Source organism: Chiloscyllium punctatum, chromosome 51, assembly GCF_047496795.1.
Source record: "Chiloscyllium punctatum isolate Juve2018m chromosome 51, sChiPun1.3, whole genome shotgun sequence".
NCBI classification, from domain to species: Eukaryota; Metazoa; Chordata; class Chondrichthyes; order Orectolobiformes; family Hemiscylliidae; genus Chiloscyllium; species Chiloscyllium punctatum.
In genome coordinates this window covers 32,628,934-32,655,205 of record NC_092789.1, presented here as the reverse complement: position 1 = coordinate 32,655,205, position 26,272 = coordinate 32,628,934, and the positions used below count along the sequence as shown (strand labels likewise).

Genomic DNA, 26,272 nt, shown 5'->3' with positions numbered 1-26,272 from the left:
ATGGGGAACAGGGAGGGTGGGTTGGGGGATGGCGAACAGGGAGGGTGGGATGGGGGATGGGGAACAGGGAGGGTGGGTTGGGGGATGGGGAACAGGGAGGGTGGGTTGGGGGATGGCGAACAGGGAGGGTGGGATGGGGTTGGGGAACAGGGAGGGGGGGGTTGGGGGATGAGATGGGGAATGGGGGATGGGGAACAGGGAGGGTGGTTTGGGGGATGGCGAACAGGGAGGGTGGGATGGGGATGGGGAACAGGGAGGGGGGGTTGGGGGATGAGATGGGGAATGGGGGATGGGGAACAGGGAGGGTGGGTTGGGGGATGGCGAACAGGGAGGGTGGGATGGGGATGGGGAACAGGGAGGGTGGGATGGGGGATGAGATGGGGAATGGGGGATGGGGAACAGGGAGGGTGGGTTGGGGGATGGCGAACAGGGAGGGTGGGATGGGGATGGGGAACAGGGAGGGTGGGATGGGGGATGGCGAACAGGGAGGGTGGGTTGGGGGATGGCGAACAGGGAGGGTGGGTTGGGGGATGGGGAACAGGGAGGGTGGGATGGGGGATGGCGAACAGGGAGGGTGGGATGGGGATGGGGAACAGGGAGGGGGGGGTTGGGGGATGAGATGGGGAATGGGGGATGGGGAACAGGGAGGGTGGTTTGGGGAATGGCGAACAGGGAGGGTGGGATGGGGATGGGGAACAGGGAGGGGGGGTTGGGGGATGAGATGGGGAATGGGGGATGGGGAACAGGGAGGGTGGGTTCGGGGATGGCGAACAGGGAGGGTGGGATGGGGATGGGGAACAGGGAGGGTGGGATGGGGGATGAGATGGGGAATGGGGGATGGGGATGGGGAACAAGGAGGGTGGGATGGGACATGAGATGGGGAATGGGGAACAGCGAGGGTGGGATGGGGGATGGGGAACAGGGATGGTGGGATGGAGAACAGGGTGGGTGGGACGGGGAATGAGGAACAGGGACGGTGGGATGGGGGATGGGGAACATGGACAGTGGGATGGGGGATGGGGAACATGGACGGTGTGATGGGGAACAGGGATGGTGGGATGGAGAACAGGGTGGGTGGGATGGAGAACAGGGTGGGTGGGTTGGGGGATGGGGAACAGGGAGGGTGGGTTGGGGGATGGGGTACAGGGAGGGTGGGATGGGGGATGGGGAACAGGGAGGGTGGAATGGGGAATGGAGAACAGGGAGGGTGGGTTGGGGGATGGGGAACAGGGAGGGTGGGATGGGGGATGGGGAACAGGGAGGGTGGAATGGGGAATGGGGAACAGGGAGGGTGGGTTGGGGGATGGGGAACAGGGAGGGTGGGATGGGGGATGGGGAACATGGACAGTGGGATGGGGGATGGAGAACAGGGAGGGTGGGATGGGGGATGGGGAACATGGACGGTGGGATGGGGGATGGGGAACATAGACGGTGGGATGGGGGATGGGTAACATGGACGGTGGGATGGGGGATGGAGAACAGGGACGGTGGGATGGGGATGGGGAACATGGACAGTGGGATGGGGGATGGGGAACATGGACGGTGTGATGGGGAACAGGGGGATGGGGGAGGGGCATGGGGAACAGGGGGCGGGGGGATGGGGGAAGGCGATGGGAAGGGGCATGGGTGTCTGCACACAGTACTCCAAACATGGCCTCACCAACTGCAACATGATGTTCCTACTCCTCCATTCAATGGGCTGAACAGTGAAGATAGAAACTCTCCATGGGAGTCGTACTGGAGGATTTGAGGGAGGTGAATGGTGTTCCTCTTCTCAAGAAGGGGAATAGGGAAATCCCTGACAATTCCAGACCCGGTCAGTCTTACGTCTGTGGTCAGCAAAGTTTTGGAAAGAATTCGGAGGGATGGGATTTATGGCTATTTGCCAAAGTATCGTGTGATTAAAGGCAGTCAGCATGGCTTTGTGAGGGACAGGCCATGCCTCACAATTCTTATGGAGTCCTTTGTGGAAGTGACAAGACAGGTCAATGAAGGTCAAGCAGTAGGTGCGGTGTATATGGACTTTAGCAAGGCATTTGATAAGGTTCCCCATGGGAGGCTCATTGATAAAGGTCAGGAAGTACGGGATACAGGGAGGTTTGGCGATCTGGGTTCAGAATTGGTTGGCTGACAGGAGGCAGAGTGTGGTTGTAGATGGAAAGTATTCTGCCTGGAGGACAGTGTAGAGTGGGGTCCTGCTGGGCTCTGTTCTTGGGGCCTCTGCTCTCTGTAGCTTTTATTAATGACTTGGATGAGGGGGTCGAGGGGTGGGGGCTAGTACATTTGCAGATGACACAAAGGTTGGAGGGGTCGTCGATAGTATAGAGGGCTACTGTCGGCTGCAGCGTGACATTGACAGGATGGAGAGCTGGGCTGAGAAATGGCAGGTGGAGTTCAACCTGGATAAATGCGAAGTGATGCATTTTGGAAGGTGGAACTCGAACGCTGAATATAGGATTAAAGACAGGATTCTTGGTAGTGTGGAAGAACAGAGGGATCTGGGTGTTTGAGTACATAGATCCCTCAAAGTTGCCACCCAGATGGATAGGGTTGTTAAGAAAGCATTTGGTGTTTTGGCTTTCATTAACAGGGGGATCAAGTTTAAGAGCCGCAAGGTTTTGTTGTAGCTCTACAAGTCCCTGGTGAGACCACACTTGGAATATTGTGTCCTGTTCTGGTCACCCTACTATAGGAAAGATACAGAGACTTTGGAGAGGGTGCAAAGAAGGTTTACCAGGATGCTGCCTGGACTGGAAGGCTTGCCTTATGAAGAAAGGTTGAATAAACTCCTACTTTTCTCTCTGGAGAGAAGGAGGAAGAGAGGAGACCTGATCGAGGTGAAGAAGGTAATGAGAGGCATGGATAGAGTCAATAGCCAGAGACTTTTCCCCAGGGCACGACTGACTGGTGCGAGGGGTCATAGTTTGAAGATATTAGGAGGAAGGTTATAAAGGAGACGTCAGAGGAAGGTTCTTTATGCAGAGAGTTGTGAATGTATGGGATTTGTTGCCAGCGGTGGTGGGGGAAGCAGAGTCATTGGGGAGATTTAAGCACCTGTTGGACGTGCACATGGACAGCAGGGAGTTGAGGGGTGTGTAGGTGACATTATTTTATTTTACATTCGGATTAATACGAAGGGCCTGTTCGGTGCTGCCCTTTTCTACATTCTATGTTCTACCATCTGAGGCACCGGAACATATTCGCCAGTGTGAGGTGAGGACATTGGGGAACGGGGCAGACGGTGGGGGGGAGCAAGGGGAACTGGGAGGGGGGGGGGGGGAGGAATGGGAGAATGGGGCAGACTGGGGGAACGGGGGGGCGGTGGAATCAGGGGTGACAGGGGGACAGGAGGATATGGGGAAGCGGGGGAAAACAGGGAGATGAGGAGGGTAATGGTGGGAACGGTTGTGGGGGGAAGTGAAAACAGGGCATTACATTCGTAACCAGAAGCGTTTGAAAGATGAATGTCTGGATATCGGGTAGAAAGGTGACTGGCTGATCATGAATTTAGCCGAAGATAAATTCACAAACACCTTATCATATCACCATGTGAACGACTCACCGATCCCACACGGAACGACCAGGGTGACGACCAAAAACACAATGGCCCAGTTGAACGCTCCGTGTTCCTCCAACCGATCAGACAGAATGAGACTTTCAGAAAGGTGTGGGTTGCTGGAGACCTCGGTCACATTTCAGCATAACACAGGAGATTTCAGCAAACCCTTGAATGAAACAAAACATACACTGGTCAGCAGGGTGGCAGATACACAGACAGAGAGAGAGAGAGAGAGAGAGAGAGAGAGAGAGAGAGAGAGAGAGAGACAGACAGCAGGAAGCTGACAGTTGTACAAGATGGCAACTTAATACAAAGGTAAAGCTCCCTCTACACTGTCCCCTCACCCCATCAAACATTCCCCAGCACATGGACAGTGAGGGGTTAGATACAGAGTAAAGCTCCCTCTGCACTGCCCCCCATCAAACACTCCCAGGGACAGGGACAGCACGGGGTTAGATACAGAGTAAAGCTCCCTCTACACTGTCCCCCATCAAACACACCCAGGGACAGGGACAGCACGGGGTTAGATACAGAGTAAAGCGCCCTCTACACTGTCCCCCCATCAAACACTCCCAGGACAGGGACAGCACGGGGTTAGATACAGAGTAAAGCTGCCTCTACACTGTCCCCCCATCAAACACTCCCAGGACAGGGACAGCACGGGGTTAGATACAGAGTAAAGCTCCCTCTACACTGTCCCCCCCATCAAACACTCCCAGGACAGGGACAGCATGGGGGTTAGATACAGAGTAAAGCTCCCTCTACACTGTCCCCCCATCAAACACTCCCAGGGACAGGGACAGCACGGGGTTAGATACAGAGTAAAGCTCCCTCTACACTGTCCCCCATCAAACACTCCCAGGGACAGGGACAGCAAGGGGTTAGATACAGAGTAAAGCTCCCTCTACACTGTCCCCCATCAAACACTCCCAGGGACAGCACAGGGTTAGATACAGGGTAAAGCTCCCTCTACACTGTCCCCCCATCCCAGGGACAGGGAAAGCACGGGGTTAGATACAGGGTAAAGCTCCCTCTACACTGTCCCTCCCCCCATCCCAGGGATAGGGACAGCATGGGGTTAGATACAGGGTAAAGCTCCCTCTACACTGTCCCCCCATCCCAGAGACAGGGACAGCACTTGGTTAGATACAGAGTAAAGCTCCCTCTAGACGGTCCCCCTCCATCCCAGGGACAGGGACAACACGGGGTTAGATACAGGATTGGTGGAGTTGGTAGATTGCTGGTTTGTCATGCAGAACAATGCCAACACCATGGGTTGAATTCCCACATCTATCTGAGCTTACTGTGATGGACCCTCCCACTAACTGAGGTAACACTGACTCTCCGGTTAATCAGTCACCCTTCTTTTCTCCTTTTCTCCCTCACTGACACTCCCTCTGGGTCTCTTTCGCAGTCACTCCCACACTGTGTCTTTCTTTTCATCCTCTGTGATAAGTGATGGAGAGAGGTGTGTGAGTGGGCGTGTGAGTGTGTGTTTGTATGTATGCGTGTGGGTGTGTGTATGGGTATGCATGTGTGTATGTGAGTGTGGATGTATGAGAGTGTGGGTATATGTGTGGATGTGAAAGTGTGAGTGTGTGAGTGTGTGGGTGTGTGGGTGTGTGGGTGTGTGGGTGAGGGTGCGGGGGTGCGGGGGTGCGGGGGTGTGGGTGCGTAAATGTGTGAGTGTGTGAATGTGAGAGCGTGAGAGTATGTATGTGTATGTGTGCGTGGATGTATGTGTGTGTGGGTATGAGAGTGTGAGTGAGTGTGCGTGTGAGTGGGTGTATGGGTGTGTGTGTGAGTGTGGATGTATGTGGGTGTGGGTGTGCGAGTGCGAGTGAGTGTGCGTGTGAGTGGGTGTATGGGTGTGTGTGTGAGTGTGGATGTATGTGGGTGTGGGTGTGCGAGTGCGAGTGCGAGTGTGTGAGAGTGGGAGTGGGAGTGTGTGAGTATGTGTTGGTGTGTGAGAGAGACCGTGTGTGTGAGTGGGTGTGGGTGTGTGAGTGTGAGTGAGAGTGTGTGAGAGAGAGAGCGTGTGTATGTGTGGGTGTAAGAGAGAGAGTGCGTGTGTGTGAATGGGTGTGTGAGAGAGAGCGTGTGTGTGTGAGTGTGTGTGAGTGTGTGAGTGTGTGAGTGTGTGAGTGGGTGTGTGGGTGTGTGGGTGTGAGAGTGTGTGTGTGAGTGTGTGTGAGTGTGTGTGTGTATGTGAGTGTGTGTGAGTGTGTGTGAGTGTGTGTGTGTATGTGTGGGTGTGTCAGTGTGTGAGAGTGGGTGTATGTGTTGGTGTGTGTGTGTGGGTGTGTGAGTGGGTGCGTGTGTGAGTGGGTGTGTGTGTGGGTGTGTGTGTGTGTGAGTGTGTATGAGTGTAAGTGTGTGTGTGTGAGAGTGAGTGAGTGGGTGTGAGTGTGTGGGGGTGTGGGGGTGTGGGGGTGTGGGGGCGTGTGGGTGTGAGTGTGTGAGAGTGTGTGTGTTTGTGTGTGTGTGTGTGAGTGAGTGGGTGTGTGTGTGTGAGCGAGAGAGTGTGAGTGTGTGTGTGTGAGAGTGTGTGAGAGTGTGTGAGAGTGTGTGAGTGTGTGAGTGTGTGAGTGTGTGAGTGTGTGAGTGTGTGAGTGTGTGTGTGTCTGTGTGAGTGTGAGAGTGTGAGAGTGTGAGAGTGTGAGAGTGTGAGAGTGCGTGAGTGAATGTGTGTGGGTGTGTGTGAGTGAGTGAGTTGGTGTGTGCGTGGGTGTGTGTGTGTGTGTGAGAGAGTGTGTGAGTGAGTGTGTGTGTGAGAGAGTGTGAGAGGGTGTGTGGGTGTGTGGGTGTGTGGGTGTGTGGGTGTGTGGGTGTGTGGGTGTGAGAGAGAGAGATAATGTGCATGTGTGGGTGTACAAAGTTAAAAATCACACCACACCAGGTTATAATCCAACAGGTTTAATTGGAAGCACTAGCTTTCGGAGCACCGCTCCTTCACCAGGTGGGTGTGTAGTTACACGGTTATAAGACACAGAATTTATAGTAACAGTTTACAGTGTGATGTGACTGAAATTATACACCAAAAAAGACCTGGATTGTTTAAGTCTCTCATCTGTTAGAATGACCAGGATAGTTTCACTTCTTTCATGTGTAAATCACAAAACATTTAAAACGTTACACTCTCAGGTTAACTGTAACAATTGGTGGAAGGCCAGATAAGATATTGAAGGTGTTAGCTCCCTGTGTTCTCTGTGCCATAATGTTTAGATTGATTCTAATCACAAAAGTGAGTCTTACATGGTTTTTGAGCCAAGTACAATGTAACTCGGCAAGTACAAATGCACCCCACAAACAGATATGTCCATGTGTGTGTGTGTGTCTATCTGTCTGGGGTAGGGAGTTGTGAGTGTGCGAGAGAGTGTATGTGTGTGTGTATGCGAGTGTAAAGGGGTCTAAGTCTGTGAGAGGATGTGTGTGGGAGTGTGTGTGTCTGTAGGGGTGTGTGAGTGTCTGTGTGTGTGTCTGTGTATGTGTGTGTGTAGGAGTGTCTGTGTGTCTGTCTGTGTGTGTGTATATAATGCAATGGTGGTCACCTGTAGTGTAGGTACACGAAACCAATACACCAAGACGTCCCATCATATAAGGCATTGGGAGCCTATGTGAGAATCTCTCCGGCTATGTTGAAGGCATCTTGAAACCTATTGTACAGGGGATCCCGAGCTTCTGTCGTGACACTATGGATTTCTTACAGAAACTCAGCACCCATAGACCTCGTGAACATTCCTCATCACAACAAACCTTTCAGCACCCTACACCAGCATCCCCCACAATGACAGCATCACGGCAACAGCCTCAGTACTCAACACCAACAACTGCCGATCTCTAAACACCATCCTACAACTCATCCACTTTATCCTCGATCACAATGTCTTCACCTTTGACAACCAATTCTTCATCCAGACCCATGGAACAGCCACGGGGACCAAATTTGCACTCCAATGTGCCAACATCTTCATGCACAGGTTCGAACAAGACTTCATCTCCATGCAGGATCTCCAACCAACATTGGACACCAGGTACATTGATGACATTTTCTTCCTCTGGACCCATGGTGAGGAGTCACTGATAAAACTACACAGTGACATCAACAAGTTTCATCCCACCATCAAACTCACCATGGACTACTCTCGACTATCTGTCTCATTCTTGGACACGTGCGTCTCCATCAAGGACGGACACCTCAGCACCACACTCTACCGCAAACCCACAGGCCACCTCACAATGCTACACTTCTCCAGCTTCCACCCAAAACATATTAAAACAGCCATTCCCTATGGACAAGCCCTACGCATACACCGGATCTGCTCAGATGAGGAGGAATGTGACAGACACCTGAAAGTACTCAAGGATGCCCTCACAAGAACGGGGTACGATGCCCAACTCATCGACCGCCAGTTCGGACGTGCCACAGTGAGGAACCGTAATGACCTCCTCAGGAGACAGACACAGGCTGCAACCGACAGGGTACCCTTCGTTGTTCAGTATTTCCCAGGAGCTGTAAAATTACGCCATGTTCTTCATGACCTGCAACAAATTATCAATGAGGATGAGCACCTCACCAAGACCTTCCCCACACCTCTACTACTCGCCTTTAAACAACCACCAAACCTCAAACAGATCCTTGTTCGTACCAAACTGCCCGGCTCTCAGGACAACTCCATATATCCCCGTCACGGTAGGCACTGCAAGATGTGTCAGAGTGTGGACATGGATACCACATTATGCGTGGGGACACCTCCCCCCATGTACGTGGCAGGTACTCATGTGACTCAGCCAACATTGTCTATCTCATACACTGCAGACAAGGATGCCCTGGGGCATGGTACATTGGGGAATCTGAGCAAAGGCTACGGCAACAGTTGGGGAACACTTCAGCAGTCCAGGATATTCGACCTTGGACCTTCGGGTGGCCATCCTCCAAGGCGGACTTTGGGACAGGCAGCAGCAAAAAGTGGCCAAGCAGAGGCTGGTAGCTAAGTTCCATACCCATAGGGAGGGCCTCATCCCGGGACCTTGCATTCATGTCACACTAAGAAAATGTCATCAATGTACCTGGTGTCCAATGTTGGTTGGAGATCCTGCATGGAGATGAAGTCTTGTTCGAACCTGTGCATGAAGATGTTGGCACATTGGAGTGCAAATTTGGTCCCCGTGGCTGTTCCATGGGTCTGGATGAAGAATTGGTTGTCAAAGGTGAAGACATTGTGATCGAGGATAAAGTGGATGAGTTGTAGGATGGTGTTTAGAGATCGGCAGTTGTTGGTGTTGAGTACTGAGGCTGTTGCCGTGATGCTGTCATTGTGGGGGATGCTGGTGTAGGGTGCTGAAAGGTCTGTTGTGATGAGGAATGTTCACGAGGTCTATGGGTGCTGAGTTTCTGTAAGAAATCCATAGTGTCACGACAGAAGCTCGGGGTCCCCTGTACAATAGGTTTCAAGATGCCTTCAACATAGCCGGAGAGATTCTCACATAGGCTCCCAATGCCTTATATGATGGGACGTCTTGGTGTATTGGTTTCGTGTACCTACACTACAGGTGACCACCATTGCATTATATACACACACACAGACAGACACACAGACACTCCTACACACACACATACACAGACACACACACAGACACTCACACACCCCTACAGACACACACACTCCCACACACATCCTCTCACAGACTTAGACCCCTTTACACTCGCATACACACACACATACACTCTCTCACACACTCACAACTCCCTACCCCAGACAGATAGACACACACACACACATGGACATATCTGTTTGTGGGGTGAATTTGTACTTGCCGAGTTACATTGTACTTGGCTCAAAAACTGCATGAATCCATGTAAGACTCACTTTTGTGATTAGAATCAATCTAAACATTATGGCACAGAGAACACAGGGAGCTAACACCTTCAATATCTTATCTGGCCTTCCACCAATTGTTACAGTTAACCTGAGAGTGTAACGTTTTAAATGTTTTGTGATTTACACATGAAAGAAGTGAAACTATCCTGGTCATTCTAACAGATGAGAGACTTAAACAATCCAGGTCTTTTTTGGTGTATAATTTCAGTCACATCACACTGTAAACTGTTACTATAAATTCTGTGTCTTATAACCGTGTAACTACACACCCACCTGGTGAAGGAGCGGTGCTCCGAAAGCTAGTGCTTCCAATTAACTTTGTGTCAGTGTGGTGTGCATGCGTGTGTGTACAAACACCAAGGCCGGCATCTCCAAATCATGTGTGTGCGTGTGAGTGAGTGTGTGTGTGTGCGAATGTGAGAGTGTCAGTGTGGGTTGGAGAGTGTGTGAAGGTGAAGGTGAATGCGTGTGGGTGCGTGTGAGAGTATGTTTGTGTGTGTAGGAGAGAAGGTGTGTGTGCGTGTGTACAAACACCAACACCAGCATCTCCAAATCATGTGTGAGTGTTATGGTGTGTGTGTGTGTGAGTGTGCGAGGGTCAGTGTGGGTCGGAGTGTGTGTGGGTGGGTGCAGTTGAGTGAGTGTGAGTGGGTGCATACGAGAGTATGCTTGTGTGTGTAGGAGAGAAGGTGTATGTGTGGGTGTGTGTGGGTGCATGTGTGTGAGAAAGATTGGGTGCATGGTGTGTGTGTGTGTGTGTGTGTGTGTGTGTGTGTGTGTGTGTGTGTGTGTGTGTGTGTGTGTGTGTGTGTGAGTCAGTGCGAGAGAAAGATAGAGAGAGACTGTGTGTGTGTGACTGTGTGACAGTGTGCACACGTGTGGCTGTGGCCATAGGAAATTGTCCCGTAGTGCCCAGGGATGTGCAGGTTAGGGTGGGATCAGCTGTGGGGAAATTGTCCCGTAGTGCCCAGGGATGTGCAGGTTAGGGTAGATCGGCCGTGGGGAAATTGTCCCATAGTGCCCAGGGTGTGCGAATTAGGGTGGGATTGGCCGTGGGGACAGTGTCCTGTAGTGCCCGGGGATGTGCAGGTTAGGGTGGGTTGGCCGTGGGGACAGTGTCCCGTAGTACCCAGGGATGTGCAGGTTAGGGTGGGTCAGCCGTGGGGACAGTGCCCCGTAGTGCCCAGGGATGTGCAGGTTCGGGTGGGATTGGCCGTGGGGACAGTGTCCCATAGTGCCCAGGGATGTGCAGGTTCGGGTGGGATTGGCCGTGGGGACAGTGCCCCGTAGTGCCCAGGGATGTGCAGGTTAGGGTGGGATTGGCCGTGGGGACAGTGCCCCGTAGTGCCCAGGGATGTGCAGGTTAGGGTGGGTCAGCCGTGGGGACAGTGCCCCGTAGTGCCCAGGGATGTGCAGGTTAGGGTGGGTCGGTTGTGGGGACAGTGCCCCGTAGTGCCCAGGGATGTGCAGGTTCGGGTGGGATCGGTTGTGGGGACAGTGCCCCGTAGTGCCCAGGGATGTGCAGGTTTAGCTAATTTCAGGGTTAGTGGGGGGAAACCGGATGTGGGTGGGATGATCTCTGGAGGCTCGGTTTTGAGCCGATGGGTTGTCCTGCCTCATTCTGCCTTGTAAGGTATTATCCTGATTCTGGGTGCAGGGCCTGATGCAGGAGTTGGCAGGCGCAGTCAGAGCAGGAGTAGGTGCCAGGGAGCAGGGGGAGTGGTTGGTGTATAAATCCAGCGTGCCCAGTCAGCGACCAGGCACTGGAGGAGCTGCTGGCAGGCATGGCAGTCAGACTGCTGCTGGCATCAGTGCTGGTGGGCAGCGTGAGTGCACAGTTCCCCAGGGCCTGCACCCACGCCGGTGCGTTAAAGAGCCAGACCTGCTGCCCTGTGTGGGAGCAAGATGGCTCAGTGTGCGGGGAGAGGAGCGGCCGGGGGAGCTGCCAGAGCGTGGTGGGCCCCCAGACGCCCGGCTATTCCGGCCGGGACTTCCGCATGGCCTGGCCCTCCAGCTTCTACAGGAGGCTCTGCGTCTGCAATGGCCCTTTCTCTGGCTTCGACTGCAGCGAGTGCAAGGAGGGGTACCGGGGCCCACGGTGCCAGTGGAGGCGCCTGACCGTGCGCCGGGCTCTCCACGAGATGGGCTGGGCGGAAAGGCGGCGTTTCGTGAACCGGCTGGTGCTCGCCAAGACGACCATCAGCCAGCGTTACGTCATCCTGGTCAGCCGCAACACCTCGGAGGCAGGCAGCCCCACCTTCCGTAACGCTAGTGTCTATGACGTCTGCACCTGGGTGCACTACGTGGCGGCCAAGCCCATCAAGACCAAGGACGATCCCAACTTTGCCCACATGGGCCCGGCGTTCGCCGTCTGGCACCGCCGGTACCTGCTCTTCTTCGAGAAGGAGATGCGGCACCTGACCGGGGACGAGGGATTCTTCCTGCCCTACTGGAACTGGACCCTGTCACCCACCTGCGACATCTGCACCGACGGGCTGATGGGCCGCAACGGACCCTCGGGCACTCTGCTGCCCCCCTCGCCCTTCGCCAATTGGGAGGTAAGGTCACTCGGGCGCCAGCACACACCCAGGAGGATGCGGAAACAACAAAACACTGGCTCGGCGCTTCTTCCAGCATGGAGGGTCAGCGCCGAGGGAGGGTCAGGGCCGAGGGAGGGTCAGGGCCGAGGGAGGGGTCAGGGCTGAGGGAGGGTCAGCGCCGAGGGAGGGTCAGCGCCGAGGGAGGGGTCAGCGCCGAGGGAGGGGTCAGGGCCGAGGGAGGGTCAGCACCGAGGGACGGTCAGTAACGGACAACCAGACATCACCGAGGGAGGGTCAGCGCCGAGGGAGGGTCAGAGCCGGGGGAGGGTCAGCGCCGAGGGAGCCCCGCACTGTGGGAGGGTCAGCGCCGAGGGAGCCCCGCACTGTGGGAGGGTCAGCGCCGAGGGAGCCCCGCACTGTGGGAGGGTCAGCGCCGAGGGAGCCCCGCACTGTGGGAGGGTCAGCGCCGAGGGAGCCCCGCACTGTGGGAGGGTCAGCGCCGAGGGAGCCCCGCACTGTGGGAGGGTCAGCGCCGAGGGAGCCCCGCACTGTGGGAGGGTCAGCGCCGAGGGAGCCCCGCACTGTGGGAGGGTCAGCGCCGAGGGAGCCCCGCACTGTGGGAGGGTCAGCGCCGAGGGAGCCCCGCACTGTGGGAGGGTCAGCGCCGAGGGAGCCCCGCACTGAGGGAGGGTCAGCGCCGAGGGAGCCCCGCACTGAGGGAGGGTCAGCACTGAGGGAGCCCCGCACTGTGGGAGAGTCAGTGCTGAGGGAGCCCCGCACTGTGGGAGGGTCAGTCCTGAGGGAGCCCCGCACTGAGGGAGGGTCAGCACTGAGGGAGCCCCGCACTGTGGGAGAGTCAGTGCTGAGGGAGCCCCGCACTGTGGGAGGGTCAGTGCTGAGGAGGTTGTGCGCTGTGGGATATTTTATCTTTCACATTGAACACTCTGCTCTCCCGTGTGGGTATGAACGGTCGAATCACCACTCTACCATATCTCAGTCACCTCCTGCAGGCTTGATACCATTCCTAACAACAGGAACTCCTCCAGACACCACACCCCTTCCCCAACTTTGATCCTCCAACAGTCCCGACATCCCATCCTATCAATCGCCCATCCTCGATCCCAGAAACCCTGCCCTACATCTTTCAGCTTCTCAAGCTCCTACACTCCCTCCCTATCTTTGTAAATCCCCCCAGCCCATACACTCCTCCCTAAACCTCTCCACCCCTTCCCTATCACCACAACCACCTCCACCCCCATACCCCTCCATATCTCTGTAACCCCCCTACACCCCCTCCCTATCTCTGTAACCCCCCCCTCCACCCCCTCCCTGTCTCTGTAACCCCCCTCCACCCCCTCCCTCTCTCTGTAACCCCCGTACACCCCACACACCCCTATCTCTGTAACCCCTACCCCACCCTTCCCTGTCTCTGTAACCACCCAGCAGCCACTGGGACAGGGAGTTAGGTAGGTGATGCGGCTGTGACAGTGACGCCATCACCCTTGCAGACCCTTTGCACGTACGATGGGGGCGATGAGGAAAACTTCCACCTGATTTGCCCAGGGCCCATCGAGGGGAAGACGCTGCTGATGAGAAACCCAGGAAAGGACAGGCGAGCAGACCGGCTGCCACCAGCCAGTGACATCTGGAAGTGCCTTCAGATCAGACAGTTCGACAGCTTCCCGTTCAACCAGTACGCCCCATTCAGCTTTCGCAACAGCATCGAGGGTAAGGATCAGTACCTCAGGACACGGGCACCCCCCCATCGCAGGGTCAGGGAAAGGGGGACACTCCCTTTATACTGTCCCCATCACAGGGTCAGGGAAAGGGGGACACTCCCTTTATACTGTCCCCATCACAGGGTCAGGGAAAGGGGGACACTCCCTTTATACTGTCCCCCCCCCCATCGCAGGGTCAGGGAAAGGGGGACACTCCCTTTATACTGTCCCCATCACAGGGTCAGGGAAAGGGGGACACTCCCTTTATACTGTCCCCATCGCAGGGTCAGGGAAAGGGGGACACTCCCTTTATACTGTCCCCATCACAGGGTCAGGGAAAGGGGGACACTCCCTTTATACTGTCCCCATCACAGGGTCAGGGAAAGGGGGACACTCCCTTTATACTGTCCCCATCACAGGGTCAGGGAAAGGGGGACACTCCCTTTATACTGTCCCCATCGCAGGGTCAGGGAAAGGGGGACACTCCCTTTATACTGTCCCCATCACAGGGTCAGGGAAAGGGGGACACTCCCTTTATACTGTCCCCATCGCAGGGTCAGGGAAAGGGGGACACTCCCTTTATACTGTCCCCCCACATCACAGGGTCAGGGAAAGGGGGACACTCCCTTTATACTGTCCCCATCACAGGGTCAGGGAAAGGGGGACACTCCCTTTATACTGTCCCCCCACATCGCAGGGTCAGGGAAAGGGGGACACTCCCTTTATACTGTCCCCATCGCAGGGTCAGGGAAAGGGGGACACTCCCTTTATACTGTCCCCATCACAGGGTCAGGGAAAGGGGGACACTCCCTTTAGACTGTCCCCATCACAGGGTCAGGGAAAGGGGGACACTCCCTTTATACTGTCCCCCCACATCACAGGGTCAGGGAAAGGGGGACACTCCCTTTATACTGTCCCCCCACATCACAGGGTCAGGGAAAGGGGGACACTCCCTTTATACTGTCCCCATCACAGGGTCAGGGAAAGGGGGACACTCCCTTTATACTGTCCCCCCACATCGCAGGGTCAGGGAAAGGGGGACACTCCCTTTATACTATCCCCATCACAGGGTCAGGGAAAGGGGGACACTCCCTTTATACTGTCCCCATCGCAGGGTCAGGGAAAGGGGAACACTCCCTTTATACTGTCCCCATCGCAGGGTCAGGGAAAGGGGGACACTCCCTTTATACTGTCCCCATCACAGGGTCAGGGAAAGGGGGACACTCTCTTTATACTGTCCCCATCGCAGGGTCAGGGAAAGGGGGACACTCCCTTTATACTATCCCCATCATAGGGTCAGGGAAAGGGGGACACTCTATTTATACTGTCCCATCGCAGGGTCAGGGAAAGGGGGACGCTCCCTTTATACTGTCCCCAACACAGGGTCAGGGAAAGGGGGACACTCCCTTTATACTGATCCCCCCCATCGCAGGGTCAGGGAAAGGGGGACACTCCCTTTATACTGTCCCCATCACAGGGTCAGGGAAAGGGGGACACTCCCTTTATACTGTCCCCATCACAGGGTCAGGGAAAGGGGGACACTCCCTTTATACTGTCCCCATCGCAGGGTCAGGGAAAGGGGGACACTCCCTTTATACTGTCCCCATCACAGGGTCAGGGAAAGGGGGACACTCCCTTTATACTGTCCCCATCGCAGGGTCAGGGAAAGGGGGACACTCCCTTTATACTGTCCCCATCACAGGGTCAGGGAAAGGGGGACACTCCCTTTATACTGTCCCCCCCCCATCACAGGGTCAGGGAAAGGGGGACACTCCCTTTATACTGTCCCCATCACAGGGTCAGGGAAAGGGGGACACTCTCTTTATACTGTCCCCATCGCAGGGTCAGGGGAAGGGGGACACTCCCTTTATACTGTCCCCCCCCCATCACAGGGTCAGGGAAAGGGGGACACTCCCTTTATACTGTCCCCATCGCAGGGTCAGGGAAAGGGGGACACTCTCTTTATACTGTCCCCAACACAGGGTCAGGGAAAGGGGGACACTCCCTTTATACTGTCCCCATCACAGGGTCAGGGAAAGGGGGACACTCTCTTTATACTGTCCCCATCACAGGGTCAGGGAAAGGGGGACACTCTCTTTATACCGTCCCCCCCCATCACAGGGTCAGGGAAAGGGGGACACTCCCTTTATACTGTCCCCATCACAGGGTCAGGGAAAGGGGGACACTCCCTTTATACTGTCCCCATCGCAGGGTCAGGGAAAGGGGGACACTCCCTTTATACTGTCCCCATCACAGGGTCAGGGAAAGGGGGACACTCCCTTTATAACTGTCCCCATCGCAGGGTCAGGGAAAGGGGGACACTCCCTTTATACTGTCCCCATCGCAGGGTCAGGGAAAGGGGGACACTCCCTTTATACTGTCCCCATCACAGGGTCAGGGAAAGGGGGACGTTCCCTTTATACTGTCCCCATCGCAGGGTCAGGGAAAGGGGGACACTCCCTTTATACTGTCCCCATCGCAGGATCAGGGAAAGGGGGACACTCCCTTTATACTGTCCCCATCGCAGGGTCAGGGAAAGGGGGACACTCCCTTTATACTATCCCCATCACAGGGTCAGGGAAAGGGGGACACTCCCTTTATACTGTCCCCATCACAGGGTCAGGGAAAGGGGGACACTCCCTTTATACTGTCCCCCCACATCGCAGGGTCAGGGAAAGGGGGACACTCCCTTTATACTGTCCCCATCACAGGGTCAGGGAAAGGGGGACACTCCCTTTATACTGTCCCCATCGCAGGGTCAGGGAAAGGGGGACACTCCCTTTATACTGTCCCCATCGCAGGGTCAGGGAAAGGGGGACACTCCCTTTATACTGTCCCCATCGCAGGGTCAGGGAAAGGGGGACACTCCCTTTATACTGTCCCCATCGCAGGGTCAGGGAAAGGGGGACACTCCCTTTATACTGTCCCCCCCCCCCACCCCATCGCAGGGTCAGGGAAAGGGGGACACTCCCTTTATACTGTCCCCATCGCAGGGTCAGGGAAAGGGGGACACTCCCTTTATACTGTCCCCATCACAGGGTCAGGGAAAGGGGGACACTCCCTTTATACTGTCCCCCCACATCGCAGGGTCAGGGAAAGGGGGACACTCCCTTTATACTGTCCCCATCACAGGGTCAGGGAAAGGGGGACACTCCCTTTATACTGTCCCCATCACAGGGTCAGGGAAAGGGGGACACTCCCTTTATACTGTCCCCATCGCAGGGTCAGGGAAAGGGGGACACTCCCTTTATACTGTCCCCCCACATCGCAGGGTCAGGGAAAGGGGGACACTCCCTTTATACTGTCCCCATCACAGGGTCAGGGAAAGGGGGACACTCCCTTTATACTGTCCCCATCGCAGGGTCAGGGAAAGGGGGACACTCCCTTTATACTGTCCCCATCGCAGGGTCAGGGAAAGGGGGACACTCCCTTTATACTGTCCCCATCGCAGGGTCAGGGAAAGGGGGACACTCCCTTTATACTGTCCCCATCGCAGGGTCAGGGAAAGGGGGACACTCCCTTTATACTGTCCCCATCGCAGGGTCAGGGAAAGGGGGACACTCCCTTTATACTGTCCCCATCACAGGGTCAGGGAAAGGGGGACACTCCCTTTATACTGTCCCCATCACAGGGTCAGGGAAAGGGGGACACTCCCTTTATACTGTCCCCATCACAGGGTCAGGGAAAGGGGGACACTCCCTTTATACTGTCCCCCCCCCATCGCAGGGTCAGGGAAAGGGGGACACTCCCTTTATACTGATCCCCCCCATCGCAGGGTCAGGGAAAGGGGGAAGCTCCATTTATACTGTCCCCATCGCAGGGTCAGGGAAAGGGGGACACTCCCTTTATACTGTCCCCCCCTCCATCGCGGGGTCAGGGAAAGGGGGACACTCCCTTTATACTGTCCCCATCACAGGGTCAGGGAAAGGGGGACACTCCCTTTATACTGTCCCCATCACAGGGTCAGGGAAAGGGGGACACTCCCTTTATACTGATCCCCCCCATCGCAGGGTCAGGGAAAGGGGGACACTCCCTTTATACTGTCCCCATCACAGGGTCAGGGAAAGGGGGACACTCCCTTTATACTGTCCCCCCCCCATCACAGGGTCAGGGAAAGGGGGACACTCCCTTTATACTGTCCCCATCGCAGGGTCAGGGAAAGGGGGACACTCCCTTTATACTGTCCCCATCGCAGGGTCAGGGAAAGGGGGGAAACTCCCTTTATACTGTCCCCATCGCAGGGTCAGGGAAAGGGGGACACTCCCTTTATACTGTCCCCATCACAGGGTCAGGGAAAGGGGGACACTCCCTTTATACTGTCCCCATCACAGGGTCAGGGAAAGGGGGACACTCCCTTTATACTGTCCCCCCACATCGCAGGGTCAGGGAAAGGGGGTCACTCCCTTTATACTGTCCCCATCGCAGGGTCAGGGAAAGGGGGACACTCCCTTTATACTGTCCCCATCGCAGGGTCAGGGAAAGGGGGACACTCCCTTTATACTGTCCCCATCGCAGGGTCAGGGAAAGGGGGTCACTCCCTTTATACTGTCCCCATCGCAGGGTCAGGGAAAGGGGGACGCTCCCTTTATACTGTCCCCGTCGCAGGGTCAGGGAAAGGGGGTCACTCCCTTTATACTGTCCCCATCGCAGGGTCAGGGAAAGGGGGTCACTCCCTTTATACTGTCCCCCCCCCCATCACAGGGTCAGGGAAAGGGGGACACTCCCTTTATACTGTCCCCCCCCCCATCACAGGGTCAGGGAAAGGGGGTCACTCCCTTTATACTGTCCCCATCACAGGGTCAGGGAAATGGGGACACTCCCTTTATACTGTCCCCATCACAGGGTCAGGGAAAGGGGGACACTCCCTTTATACTGTCCCCCCCTCCATCGAAGGGTCAGGGAAAGGGGGACACTCCCTTTATACTGTCCCCCCACATCGCAGGGTCAGGGAAAGGGGGACACTCCCTTTATACTGTCCCCATCACAGGGTCAGGGAAAGGGGGACACTCCCTTTATACTGTCCCCCCCTCCATCGAAGGGTCAGGGAAAGGGGGACACTCCCTTTATACTGTCCCCCCACATCGCAGGGTCAGGGAAAGGGGGACACTCCCTTTATACTGTCCCCATCACAGGGTCAGGGAAAGGGGGACACTCCCTTTATACTGTCCCCATCACAGGGTCAGGGAAAGGGGGACACTCCCTTTATACTGTCCCCATCACAGGGTCAGGGAAAGGGGGACACTCCCTTTATACTGTCCCCATCGCAGGGTGAGGGAAAGGGGGACACTGCCTTTATACTGTCCCCCCCTCCATCGCAGGGTCAGGGAAAGGGGGACACTCCCTTTATACTGTCCCCATCGCAGGGTCAGGGAAAGGGGGACACTCCCTTTATACTGTCCCCCCACATCGCAGGGTCAGGGAAAGGGGGACACTCCCTTTATACTGTCCCCATCGCAGGGTCAGGGAAAGGGGGACGCTCCCTTTATACTGTCCCCCCCCCCATCACAGGGTCAGGGAAAGGGGGTCACTCCCTTTATACTGTCCCCCCTCCCATCACAGGGTCAGGGAAAGGGGGACACTCCCTTTATACTGTCCCCATCACAGGGTCAGGGAAAGGGGGACACTCCCTTTATACTGTCCCCATCACAGGGTCAGGGAAAGGGGGACACTCCCTTTATACTGTCCCCATCGCAGGGTGAGGGAAAGGGGGACACTGCCTTTATACTGTCCCCCCCTCCATCGCAGGGTCAGGGAAAGGGGGACACTCCCTTTATACTGTCCCCATCGCAGGGTCAGGGAAAGGGGGACACTCCCTTTATACTGTCCCCATCACAGGGTCAGGGAAAAGGGGACGCTCCCTTTATACTGTCCCCATCGCAGGGTCAGGGAAAGGGGGACACTCCCTTTATACTGTCCCCCCCTCCATCGCAGGGTCAGGGAAAGGGGGACACTCCCTTTATACTGTCCCCATCACAGGGTCAGGGAAAGGGGGACACTCCCTTTATACTGTCCCCCCACATCACAGGGTCAGGGAAAGGGGGACACTCCCTTTATACTGTCCCCATCACAGGGTCAGGGAAAGGGGGACACTCCCTTTATACTGTCCCCATCACAGGGTCAGGGAAAGGGGGACACTCCCTTTATACTGTCCCCATCACAGGGTCAGGGAAAGGGGGACACTCCCTTTATACTGTCCCCATCACAGGGTCAGGGAAAGGGGGACACTCCCTTTATACTGTCCCCATCGCAGGGTCAGGGAAAGGGGGACACTCCCTTTACACTGTCCCCATCGCAGGGTCAGGGAAAGGGGGACACTCCCTTTATACTGTCCCCATCACAGGGTCAGGGAAAGGGGGACGCGCCCTTTATACTGTCCCCATCACAGGGTCAGGGAAAGGGGGACACTCCCTTTATACTGTCCCCCCCACATCACAGGGTCAGGGAAAGGGGGACGCTCCCTTTATACTGTCCCCATCGCAGGGTCAGGGAAAGGGGGACGCTCCCTTTATACTGTCCCCATCACAGGGTCAGGGAAAGGGGGACACTCCCTTTATACTGTCCCCCCCACATCACAGGGTCAGGGAAAGGGGGACGCTCCCTTTATACTGTCCCCATCACAGGGTCAGGGAAAGGGGGACGCTCCCTTTATACTGTCCCCATCACAGGGTCAGGGAAAGGGGGACACTCCCTTTATACTGTCCCCATCGCAGGGTCAGGGAAAGGGGGTCACTCCCTTTATACTGTCCCCATCGCAGGGTCAGGGAAAGGGGGACACTCCCTTTATACTGTCCCCCCACATCGCAGGGTCAGGGAAAGGGGGACACTCCCTTTATACTGTCCCCATCACAGGGTCAGGGAAATGGGGACACTCCCTTTATACTGTCCCCATCACAGGGTCAGGGAAAGGGGGAAGCTCCCTTAATACTGTCCCCATCGCAGGGTCAGGGAAAGGGCTACGCTCCCTTTATACTATCCCCATCACAGGGTCAGGGAAAGGGGGACACTCCCTTTATACTGTCCCCATCGCAGGGTCAGGGAAAGGGGGACACTCCCTTTATACTGTCCCCATCACAGGGTCAGGGAAAGGGGGACACTCCCTTTATACTGTCCCCCCCCCATCGCAGGGTCAGGGAAAGGGGGACACTCCCTTTATACTGTCCCCATCGCAGGGTGAGGGAAAGGGGGACACTGCCTTTATACTGTCCCCCCCTCCATCACAGGGTCAGGGAAAGGGGGACACTCCCTTTATACTGTCCCCATCGCAGGGTCAGGGAAAGGGGGACACTCCCTTTATACTGTCCCCATCACAGGGTCAGGGAAAGGGGGACACTCCCTTTATACTGTCCCCATCACAGGGTCAGGGAAAGGGGGACACTCCCTTTATACTGTCCCCACCACAGGGTCAGGGAAAGGGGGACACTCCCTTTATACTGTCCCCCCACATCACAGGGTCAGGGAAAGGGGGACACTCCCTTTATACTGTCCCCATCGCAGGGTCAGGGAAAGGGGGTCACTCCCTTTATACTCTCCCCATCACAGGGTCAGGGAAAGGGGGACGCTCCATTTATACTGTCCCCATCACAGGGTCAGGGAAAGGGGGACACTCCCTTTATACTGTCCCCCCCCCATCGCAGGGTCAGGGAAAGGGGGACACTCCCTTTATACTGTCCCCCCACATCGCAGGGTCAGGGAAAGGGGGAAGCTCCCTCTGCACTGTCCCCCATCAAACACTCCCAGGACAGGGACTGCACAGGGCTAGATACAAAGTGAAGCTCCCTCTACACTGTCACCCCCATCCCAGGGACAGGGACAGCACGGGGTTAGATCCAGAGTCAAGCTCCCTCAACACTGTCCCCCCCATCAAACACTCCCAGGACAGGGATATCACAGAGTTAGATACAGAGTAAAGCTCCGTCTACACTGTCGTTGCCACCCCCCCCCCCCCCACCCCCCCGCCACCCCATCAAACACTCCCAGGACAGGGATAGCACAGAGTTAGGTACAGAGTCAACAGTCAGGAGGCTGGAAGAACACAGGAAGCCAGGCAGCATCAGGAGGTGCAGAAGTTGACGTTATGGGTCAGGACTGGGGGTGGGTGCAGGGGGAGCTGCAGATAAACGGGGTGATGGGAATAGGGTGGTGAAGTGGGGCAAGTGAAGACAGTTGGAGTTATGAACTGGTTGGTCAATGGGAGGGAGGTATCCCCTTGGCAGCAGGGAGCAGTACAAGGGAAGAGAGTCGGCGAATGGGGAGGGAGGTCATTTGACACAGACTGTAGGCTGCCCAACCAGAAGGTGAGGTGTCGTTCCTGTAATTTACGCTGTAGTTCACTGGGCCAATCCGTGTAGATCCAGAGTCAACCTCTCTCTCCATGGTAATGGGATGTGGAGGGATGGGGAGTGATGGGGATTGGGACTGGGGGGAGGGGGGGGGTGGAAATTCATTGGGATGGGGACGTGGGACAGACTGAGTAATGGGGATGGGGACAGTGATGGGGATTGGGCTAGGGAGTGGGAAGTCATTGGGATGGGGGACAGGGACAGAGTGAGTGATGGGGATGGGGCGACAGTGATGGGGATTGGGGCGGGGGGGTGGGAAGTCATTGGGATGGGGGACGGGGACAGAGTGAGTGATGGGGATGGGGACAGTGATGGGGATTGGGGCGGGGGGGTGGGAAGTCATTGGGATGGGGGACAGGGACAGAGTGAGTGATGGGGATGGGGGGACAGTGATGGGGATTGGGGCGGGGGGGTGGGAAGTCATTGGGATGGGGGACAGGGACAGAGTGAGTGATGGGGATGGGGACAGTGATGGGGATTGGGGCAGGGGGGTGGGAAGTCATTGGGATGGGGGACAGGGACAGAGTGAGTGATGGGGATGGGGGGACAGTGATGGGGATTGGGACTGGGGGGAGGGGGGGGGTGGAAATTCATTGGGATGGGGACGTGGGACAGACTGAGTAATGGGGATGGGGACAGTGATGGGGATTGGGCTAGGGAGTGGGAAGTCATTGGGATGGGGGACAGGGACAGAGTGAGTGATGGGGATGGGGACAGTGATGGGGATTGGGGTGGGGGAGTGGGAAGTCATTGGGATGGGGGACGGGGACAGAGTGAGTGATGGGGATGGGGACAGTGATGGGGATTGGGGCGGGGAGGTGGGAAGTCATTGGGATGGGGGACAGGGACAGAGTGAGTGATGGGGATGGGGGGACAGTGATGGGGATTGGGGCGGGGGGGTGGGAAGTCATTGGGATGGGGGACAGGGACAGAGTGAGTGATGGGGATGGGGACAGTGATGGGGATTGGGGCGGGGGGGTGGGAAGTCATTGGGATGGGGGACAGGGACAGAGTGAGTGATGGGGATGGGGGGGACAGTGATGGGGATTGGGGCGGGGGGGTGGGAAGTCATTGGGATGGGGGACAGGGACAGAGTGAGTGATGGGGATGGGGGACAGTGATGGGGATGGGGACAGTGATGGGGATTGGGATGGGGGAGGTGGATGTCTTTGGGCTGGGGACAGGGGACAGAGTGATGGAGATGGGGACAGTGATGGGGATTGGGGCAGGGGAGTGGGAAGTCATTGGGCTGGGGACAGGGGACAGAGTGAGGGATGGGAATGGGGACAGTGATGGGGATTGGGGCAGGGGAGTGGGAAGTCATTGGGATGGGGGACAGGGACAGAGTGAGTGATGGGGTTGGGGGACAGTGATGGGGATGGGGACAGTGATGGGGATGGGAGCAGGGTGGTGGGAAGTCATTGGGATGGGGGACAGGGACATAGAACGTAGAATATAGAACATAGAACAATACAGCACAGAACAGGCCCTTCGGCCCACAATGTTGTGCCGAACACTTGTCCTAGCTTAAGCACCTATCCATGTACCTATCCAATTGCCACTTAAAGGTCACCAATGATTCTGACTCTGCCACTCCCACAGGCAGCACATTCCATGCCCCCACCACTCTCTGGGTAAAGAACCTACCCCTGACATCCCCCCTATACCTTCCACCCTTCACCTTAAATTTATGTCCCCTTGTTACACTCTGTTGTACCCGGGGAACTGTCTACTCTATCTATTCCCCTGATCATCTTATAAACCTCTATCAAGTCACCCCTCATCCTTCACCGTTCCAATGAGAAAAGGCCTAGCACTCTCAACCTATTCTCGTACGACCTATTCTCCATTCCAGGCAACATCCGGGTAAATCTCCTCTGCACCCTCTCCAAAGCTTCCACATCTTTCCTAAAGTGAGGCGACCAGAACTGCACACAGTACTCCAACTGTGGCCTTACCAAGGTCCTGTACAGCTGCAACATCACCTCACGACTCTTGAATTCAATCCCTCTGCTAATGAACAATAATACACCATAGGCCTTCTTACAAGCTCGATCCACCTGAGTGGCAACTTTCAAAGAGCTATGAACATAGAACAGGGGAGAGGGGACAGAGTGAGTGATGGGAATGAGAACAGTGATGGGGTTGGGGGACAGTGATGGGGTTGGGGGACAGTGATGGGGTTGGGGGACAGTGATGGGGTTGGGGGACAGTGATGGGGGTGGGGGACAGTGATGGGGGTGGGGGACAGTGATGGGGGTGGGGGACAGTGATGGGGGTGGGGGACAGTGATGGGGGTGGGGGACAGTGATGGGGTTGGGGGACAGTGATGGGGTTGGGGGACAGTGATGGGGTTGGGGGACAGTGATGGGGTGGGGGACAGTGATGGGGGTGGGGGACAGTGATGGGGGTGGGGGACAGTGATGGGGGTGGGGGACAGTGATGGGGGTGGGGGACAGTGATGGGGTTGGGGGACAGTGATGGGGTTGGGGGACAGTGATGGGGTTGGGGGACAGTGATGGGGATGGGGACAGTGATGGGGATGGGGACAGTGATGGGGATGGGGGACAGTAATGGGGATGGGGGTGGGACGTTGGAAGTCATTGGGATGGGGGACAGGGACAGAGTGAGTGATGGGGATGGGGGTGGGGGAGTGGGAAGTCATTGGGATGGGGACGTGGGACAGAGTGAGTGATAGGGATGGGAACAGTGATGGGATGGGGACAGTGATGGGGATTGGGGCGGGGGGGTGGGAAGTCATTGGGATGGGGGACGGGGACAGAGTGAGTGATAGGGATGGGGACAGTGATGGGGATTGGGGCGGGGGGGTGGGAAGTCATTGGGATGGGGGACAGGGACAGAGTGAGTGATGGGGATGGGGGGACAGTGATGGGGATTGGGGCGGGGGGGGTGGAAGTCATTGGTGAGGGATGTGGGACAGAGTGAGGGATGGGAATGGGGACAGTGATGGGGATGGGGACAGTGATGGGGATGGGGGTGGGGGGGGGTGGGAAGTCATTGGGATGGGGGATGTGGGACAGAGTGAGTGATAGAGATGGGGACAATGATGGGGATGGGGACAGTGATGGGGATGGGGGTGGGGGAGTGGGAAGTCATTGGGATGGGGGATGTGGGACAGAGTGAGTGATAGAGATGGGGACAGTGATGGGGATGGGGACAGTGATGGGGATGGGGGTGGGGGAGTGGGAAGTCATTGGGATGGGGATAAGGGACAGAGTGAGTGATAGAGATGGGGACAGTGATGGGGGTGGGGGACAGTGATGGGGATGGGGGTGGGGGAGTGGGAAGTCATTGGGATGGGGGATGTGGGACAGAGTGAGTGATAGAGATGGGAACAGTGATGGGGATGGGGACAGTGATGGGGATGGGGGTGGGGGAGTGGGAAGTCATTGGGATGGGGGACGTGGGACAGAGTGAGTGATAGAGATGGGGACAATGATGGGGATGGGGACAGTGATGGGGATGGGGGTGGGGGAGTGGGAAGTCATTGGGATGGGGATAAGGGACAGAGTGAGTGATGGGGATGGGGACGGACAGTGACGGGGGGGGACAGTGATGGGGATGGGGGCGGGGGTTGTGAAGTCATTGGGATGGGGGACGTGGGACAGAGTGAGTGATGGGGATGGGGACAGTGATGGGGATGGGGGCGGGGGGTTGTGAAGTCATTGGGATGGGGGATGTGGGACAGAGCGAGTGATGAGGATTGGGGACAGTGATGGGGATTGGGGACAGTGATGAAGATTGGGGTGGGGGGGGTTGGAAAGACATTGGGATGGGGGATGTGGGACAGAGTGAGTGATGGGAATGGGGGACAGTGATGGGGATTGGGGGCTGGGAGGTCATTGGGATGGGGGACAGGGGACAGAGTGAGTGATGGGGACAGTGATGGGGATTGGGGCAGGGGACTGGGAAGTCATTGGGATGGGGATAAGGGACAGAGTGAATGATGGGGATGGGGACGGACAGTGACGGGGGGGACAGTGATGGGGATTGGGGCAGGGGACTGGGAAGTCATTGGGATGGGGATAAGGGACAGAGTGAGTGATGGGGATGGGGACGGACAGTGACGGGGGGGGACAGTGATGGGGATTGGGGCGGGGGGGTGGAAGTCATTGGGATGGGGGATGTGGGACAGACTGAGTAATGGGGATGGGGACAGAGATGGGGATTGGGGCGGGGGGGTGGGAAGTCATTGGGATGGGGACGTGGGACA

The 26,272-nt window shown here is 56.4% G+C and overlaps 1 protein-coding gene and 1 long non-coding RNA gene across 2 annotated transcripts in view; one reads left to right on the top strand and one right to left on the bottom strand.

Annotated features, from left to right (window-relative positions):
• The window catches only part of LOC140470498 (uncharacterized), a 605,436-nt gene that overhangs the window by 413,785 nt on the left and 165,379 nt on the right, over positions 1-26,272 (bottom strand). The gene's annotated exons all lie outside the window — the stretch shown is intronic.
• The window catches only part of doc2a (double C2-like domains, alpha), a 58,921-nt gene continuing 43,874 nt past the window's right edge, over positions 11,226-26,272 (top strand). Inside the window, exons 1-2 of the mRNA XM_072566625.1 lie at positions 11,226-11,999; positions 13,490-13,709. Coding sequence (XP_072422726.1) covers positions 11,226-11,999; positions 13,490-13,709 — 994 coding nt within the window. The remainder of the gene's footprint in view (positions 12,000-13,489; positions 13,710-26,272) is intronic.